The sequence below is a fragment of the Trachymyrmex cornetzi genome, unplaced genomic scaffold, assembly GCF_001594075.2.
Source record: "Trachymyrmex cornetzi isolate Tcor2-1 unplaced genomic scaffold, Tcor1.1 scaffold790, whole genome shotgun sequence".
Lineage (NCBI taxonomy): Eukaryota > Metazoa > Arthropoda > Insecta > Hymenoptera > Formicidae > Trachymyrmex > Trachymyrmex cornetzi.
This window is the reverse complement of record NW_017300125.1, coordinates 43,690-50,341: the sequence shown is the minus strand read 5'-3', so window position 1 is coordinate 50,341 and position 6,652 is coordinate 43,690. Positions and strand designations below refer to the sequence as shown.

General features: G+C 40.5%; 3 protein-coding genes across 3 annotated transcripts in view; 1 reads left to right on the top strand and 2 right to left on the bottom strand.

Annotated features, from left to right (window-relative positions):
• Nucleotides 1-76, top strand: part of LOC108768370 (uncharacterized) — a 3,978-nt gene extending 3,902 nt beyond the window's left edge. Inside the window, exon 4 of the mRNA XM_018518770.1 lies at nucleotides 59-76. Coding sequence (XP_018374272.1) covers nucleotides 59-76 — 18 coding nt within the window. The remainder of the gene's footprint in view (nucleotides 1-58) is intronic.
• A 204-nt stretch (nucleotides 77-280) lies between these two features.
• Nucleotides 281-3,040, bottom strand: LOC108768369 (uncharacterized). The gene has a single exon (XM_018518769.1). It carries the CDS (start codon nucleotides 3,038-3,040, stop codon nucleotides 281-283), a length of 2,760 nt encoding a protein of 919 aa, XP_018374271.1.
• A 117-nt stretch (nucleotides 3,041-3,157) lies between these two features.
• LOC108768368 (uncharacterized) lies at nucleotides 3,158-4,972 on the bottom strand. The gene has a single exon (XM_018518768.1). The coding sequence runs from the start codon at nucleotides 4,970-4,972 to the stop codon at nucleotides 3,158-3,160; it is 1,815 nt and encodes a 604-aa protein (XP_018374270.1).
• Between the last annotated feature and the right edge of the window lie 1,680 nt (nucleotides 4,973-6,652).

Genomic DNA, 6,652 nt, shown 5'->3' with positions numbered 1-6,652 from the left:
CTGAAATTATACGAACATTTAGAATTATTGAATAGGCGAGTATTGTATTATGATACAGATTCCTGCATATATATAAGTACAGGCAATCCGAACGAGTACGAGCCATATATGGGAAATTTTTTGGGGGATATGACCGACGAACTCGAGAGCTACGGCCGCGGTAGTTATATCGAGTCGTTCGTGTCGGCTGGCCCGAAATTCTATGCGTACGTTGTTCGTACACCGGAAGATCGCCTGCATGAAATTTGTAAAGTAAAAGGAATAACGCTTAAGAACTTGCTTAGAGCTGAGGAGCTCTAGGTGGTATAAATTGCCAGTTAATCCCTTTGGAAGAGGCGAAGTCCATAATTTGTTGTTGAGATCGTTGTTCTCTAAATAATGTTGCCAATTCGTTCATTTCCCTATTGGCACCTTTAAAATTTAGACCGTTATCAGAATAAATGGTGGAAGGAAATCCTCTTCTGGAAGTGAAGCGTTTCAAAACGTTTAGAAATACCTCAGTGGATAAATCAGTTGCCAGTTCAATGTGAACCGCTGTAGAAGCAAGACAAACAAATATTGCGATGTAGCACTTTAAAAGTTTGGCTCCCTTTCTAGATCCGTCCTTGTAAAAGGGGCCGGCGTAGTCCACTCCACATTTTTCAAATGGTCGTTCCGGGGTTGTGATTCTGTTTTTAGGTAGATTACCCATAAGTGTTGAAGTTGTCACTGGAGAGATCCGGAAGCAGGTGACGCACTTGCGTATGGTTTGCCGAACAATGTCTCTAGCTGAAATGAGCCAATAATTCTGTCGAATAGCGGCTAAGGTAGCTTGAGGGCCTGCGTGAAAATGCCTTTTGTGTTCATGTATAATGATTAATTGAGAAAGCGGATGGTGCCCTGGTAGCAATGCTGGGTATTTAGCATTATAGGGAAGGTGAGATAGCTTGAATCTCCCTCCAACTCTTAGGATTCCAGAATCATCTATAAAGGGATTTAAACGCAGGAGAGAACTAGTTTTACTTATGTTTTGTTGATTTGAAAGTAATTTTAGTTCATTCTTAAAGTACGATTTTTGGACCATCTTTACAAGGACTTGTTTAGCGTGATGTATTTCGTCAGGTAAGATGGACAGGGTTGTACCAAGTGTTAATTGTGATGTTGCGCTGGGTTTAACCTTGAACCTTAGTTTGTGGAAAAATCTGAGAATGTAAGCTACTACTCGTGATAGCTTGGTGAAGCTTGAATATCGTTCGAACAGTTCAGAGGTTGACTGCGTTGTAGCAGTAGCGGCGATGGTTTTGGATTTGAATTCAGGAATATCTTGTCTTCTTATGTTGAGTGGGGCGATGGGCCAATGCGCCTTGTCGAGTTTTAGCCAAGTGGGGCCTGACCACCAGAGCTGCGATTTTGTTAATTGATCTGGAGAGATTCCTCTTGAAAGGAGATCAGCAGGGTTATACTTACCATTAACGTGGTGCCAATCTTGTACGGCAGTTAATTGATGGATTTGTCCAACACGATTTGCCACAAATGATGTCCAAGTCCGACTGGATGATTGTAGCCATGCAAGAACGATAGTGGAGTCAGTCCACCAATGTACAGCATGTATTTTGTGATTTATGCATTTTGAAACCTTATCAAAGATTTGTGCCAGTAGAAGTGCGGCACATAATTCAAGTCTGGGAATAGATAAAGCTTTTAGTGGGACGACTCGATTTTTTGAGCAAAGTAAAGTTGTGGAATGAGTACCATTAGAGTCAGTAGCACGTATGTAAATGCATGCTCCGTAGGCGAGCTCACTGGCATCGGCGAAGCCGTGTAGTTCCAGGATAATGTATTCATCCAGCAAGATGACTCGACGTGGTATGGTTATGTTACTTAAACTTGATAACCCAGATTCATATTGTCTCCATTTTGTAACCAGATTTAACGGGAGAGATTCGTCCCATTCTAGTCCAAGACGCCAAAGATTCTGCATGATTATTTTTGCAATAACGGTGGCGGGTCCGAGCAATCCTAGAGGGTCAAATACTAATGCGACTTTTGATAATATTCTTCTTTTAGTTGGTGAAGCTTGAGGCGGTAAGCAGATGATGCTTGAGAATTTGAAATGATCGGTGTTGCAGTTCCAACCGAGACCTAAGGTTCGTGTCTCGCATTCTTTGTCGCAAGACAATACGAACTCCTTATCGTTCTGTACAGATGGATTGTCTCGTATCATTGGTACGTTAGAAGACCATTTTCTTAGTTCGAAATGTCCTTCCAAAAGTAGCTGAGAGGTTTCAGCCTTTATGTTTGATACTTCTTGTAAAGTATCTACGCCCGTTACTAGGTCATCGACGTAGAAGGCGTTCAGTACTGCTTTGGCACCGATGGGATATTTTAAGATGTTGTCTTCTGCCAATTTTCTGAGGGATCGAATTGCTAAGAAAGCTGCAGAGGCCATACCATATGTGACGGTGAGTAATTCGAAAGTGCGAATAGGCTCATCCATGGAGTCGCGCCAGAATATGCGCTGAAGAGATGTTTGATCGGAGTTGATTAGCACTTGCCGATACATTTGCTTGATGTCCGCTGTTAGGGCATATTTGAACATGCGGAATCTAAGTAATATTGAGAACAGATCGGCTTGTATAGTAGGGCCGACGATTAAGGCATCGTTTAACGATACTCCGGTTGATGATTTGCAAGAACCGTCGAACACGACCCTAAGCTTGGTGGTGGTGCGTGTTTCTTTGCATACCGCATGATGCGGCAGGTAATAAATTTCGTCATTGGACTTCGTAGGGAATGTTACTTCACGCATATGTCCCAATCGCAAGTATTCTTGCATGAATTGTTTATAATCCGAGTACATTTTTGGATCTTTTATAAGGCGTCTTTCCAAAGATTTGAAATGTCGCATGGCTACCTCCTTGGAATTCCCAATTTGTTTTAGCTTGTCTGGTTTTATAGGCAATTGAACCACAAAGCGTCCTTCGCAATTGCGCGTTGTAGTTTCTTTGAATAGACGTTCGCAGGCTTGCTCTTCTGGTGAAGCTTCAGTAGGGAACGTCATCTGATCGACTTCCCAAAATCTGCAAAGGACTCGATTAAGCTCTTCTGTTGTGGTGGTTAGGCAGCTGACAGCTGAAGAAGGTGATTTGTTGGCGTTTGTTGTTGGACCAGACACAATTCATCCTAGGAGGGTTTTTTGTAGAGTAGGTTGATTTTTGGAAACTTGAATTTGGCCAGCGGAGATGAGCCTCCAAAATAATTCCGCCCCGATTAGCATGTCTATATGTTCTGGAACATTGAAGCTTGGGTCGGCCATTTTTAGATGATTTGGTATTGATAAGTTGTGTTTTGAAATGTAATGTTGAGGTAATCGTTGGGTAATTTGTGGCAGAACTATGCAATCTAAATTTTCAGTAAAATTATTAAAACGAGATTTGATACATACATTGATCATAGTTTTAGCTTGAACCATATTTTTAACTACGCTAGAAACTGAAATATTGATTGATTGTCTTTTAACGCCTAACTTATCTGCTAGTTCCTGCGTTATAAAATTTAGCTGTGATCCGCTGTCTAACAATGCGCGACAAGAGTGTAACTCGTTTTTGTAATCGAAGACGTGAATGATAGCGGTTGATAATATAATATTTAAAGAGCGCTGTGTTGACAAACACTGAGTAACGATCGGTTGTATAGAATTTTCTTTTTCAGAATTGAGTTCAGAATTAGGCACGGATGGTTTATCGTGGTCTGTTGAATTTGATAAATGGAGAAGCGTATTGTGCTTCTTTTTGCACTTGCGGCAAGCGCTCGAATTACAATCCTTAGCGTTATGAGAATTAGATCTTAAGCAATTCGCGCATAGATGAGCTCTCTTTACTACAGAAATTCTCTTTTCTATTGGCAATTTAAGAAATGATTTGCAATAATACAAAGGATGAGTTTCTTTGCATTGGGGACACGATAAATCAGATGTGGCGATATTTGTGACTGAGGCACTCTTTGGCCTTGTTCCAAATTTTGGAGTGTTGGTAGATTGATTAATTGACATTTTGCTAAAGATCAATTCGAGCGCCTGGCAACGCTTAGAAAGAAATTCAGTTAAAGTTTTTAGATTCGGAGGATCATTGGTGGGAAGACTAGTCTCCCATGCCTTGCTTGTTACTGAATCTAATTTTGACAAGATTATGTGGACGATCAGGTCATCCCAGGTCTCAGTGGGCCTTTTCAATGCTTTAAGCGCGCGCAAATGCTTTGAGATGGTATCCAGTAACTCACGCAGTTGAGAATGATTTTCTTTGAGTAATGAGGGAGCTTCGAATATTGCTCTGATGTGCTTTTGGATTATCCAGTGTTTGTTATCAAAACGTTCTTTGACGGCGTCCCAGGCGTCCTTGTAATTGTCAGTGGTTGTTTCGATCGATTTTATAATTTCAGAGGCCTTGTCTTTGAGTGATGAACGTAAATAGTGGAATTTTTCTATTTCCGTTAAGCTGTTATTGGCATGTATCAGCTTCTCGAAAGTATCCTGATAAGTGTACCAATCCTCGAAGTCACCTGTAAAAACTGGAAGTTCAATTTTAGGTAGTTTAATGTGCGATTCCCTGGTTGTTGGAGCGCGTGTTTGGAGTTCATCATTTTGCTGTTGCGACGAGAGTACTGGATTGCGTTGATCAAAGTATTCGATAAGTGAATCACAACGCGAGATTATACTAAAATATATATTTTCGAATTGTGATCTGTGCTGTTGTTGTTGAGCAAGAAGCTCATCTTTATTTGTAAGCGATGGATCTTGAAATTCAAGTAGCTCTATGCGCGATTGTACTATGTCAAATAGATTCCATAATTCTGTTAATCTTTTTTTACGCTCAGTGATGTCGTGTCGCGAGCCATTTGTTACCTCGAAATTTTCTATAGCAGTTTTGTGTCGTGTGAGTGAGGCTTTGGCAGTGGTTCGTTTGGTTTTAGCTTCTAATAATGACATCGAATCCATTTTTTGAGGTTACGTGGTTATCAATAAGCTAAGTTGATGCAAAGATATGACAAGGAGATCACGCGCATGCACAATATATGTGTTATACTGTAAGTTTTGTTTCTACGAGATAACAATATGGTTGCTCAATTGCTGAGAGTATATGTTAAATATGGCTTTCTTACCTTGAATGATTTGAACTGGATTTTATGAAAAAAAAAACGATCTTACCCCATTAGACTATGTGTAGGCCTTATTGTTGTAATGTTTTAACGATGACCTTTTGTGTGTAGAAGTTTAGCGAGATGCTGAATGGTATTCGTGTGTTTCAGAAAATCTTATATCCGGCTCGAAGGACCAATTTTTGTTGTGGCGACTTGTGCCGCTGCGTATGTGTACGCAAGTTCCTTGTTGTTATACAGATTTATGATACCTGTGTTTTCTTTTATGCCTTGTGAGAGCTTCTCACTTTGTTTGTAAGATGGAATGAATGATAAAAGGTACGCCTCGTATAATAACTCTGATATATTTCTAATGTCTCGTGTTATACATCGCATGAAGACGTTCAGAGAGAAAGATACAGACATAAGAAAGCGGGAAAAACTATATCTATCTCGTAGCAGTGAGAGAAACCTTAAAGCTAGAAATTCTCCAATGGTCAGACGCGAGCACCATTGGTTAGCAGCAAGGCATGGGTTATGAGAATAACTATAAGGGACAAAGGTGGCGCGCACACTTAGTAATGCCCAGTAATGCCCACTAATGTTTAGTAATGCCCACTACTGCTCGGTAATTTCTACTGATTCTCAAGTAATGCCCCAAGTAACACTCGGGTAACACACAATAATTATTTATTCATATATTCAACACTTATTAATTAATTGGCCTTTCTCTCTCACTCTCGCATACACTCGCGCATTCACCCGATCTCCTCTATTCCGCTCTCTCTTCAACTTTTAATCATGCGATATGTCGCGTCGTGTCGCTCTCGCGATCTAAGATGGCTGCTACACAAAATGGCTGCCTATTTCACTTTACGTGATGACGCGATATTGCGTCATGCCTACTACGCACTTTATTCCGCGCGTTAGCTTCGGCTAATTAATCATATCATACGCTTTCGCACTTCGCGATATTACTTAGAAGAGTGGAAACTACTTCCGGATTTAGTTACGACGCGTCTTACCGACTTTGCGCGAACACTTTACGTAAAACCGGGAAAAACTTATTAATTCGCGTATTTCGCGATATATCCGCATTCGGCGATTGTTAATATAATTATTCCAATCCGTAGTCATGTAATTATACGCGTGGTTAACACTCGGTATCGAAACAAAGAAAAATTCGAGCCGCGCCGTTCTATACGTCCGTCCCGTTAGGCGGTCCTGCTGCGACTAACGTAGAAGATGGCTGCCTCCATGGTGTAATAAGACAAGGTGTAACATTGCGCATAATGGCGGTGGCATAATAGAACAACCAATCATATTTGGGTCCAAATGCAACCGCGAAATTTGAATACGACATTATGAATTTAATGAAATAAATAACATAAAATCATAAAATCACGATTTTCAATAAAGTACAACATAAATATATCTGAAATAATAAAAGTTGAGTAAAAAATTACTCCGCAAATAGCCAGTTCGCGTAACGTAACACGGTAGTGTCGCTGCTCTTGGTCTTAGCGTCGAGACACTACCG

Coding starts and splice junctions, on each gene's coding strand:
- LOC108768369 (XM_018518769.1), bottom strand. CDS start 3,040: ATGACGTTCCCTACTGAAGCTTCACCAGAAGAGCAAGCCTGCGAACGT.
- LOC108768368 (XM_018518768.1), bottom strand. CDS start 4,972: ATGGATTCGATGTCATTATTAGAAGCTAAAACCAAACGAACCACTGCC.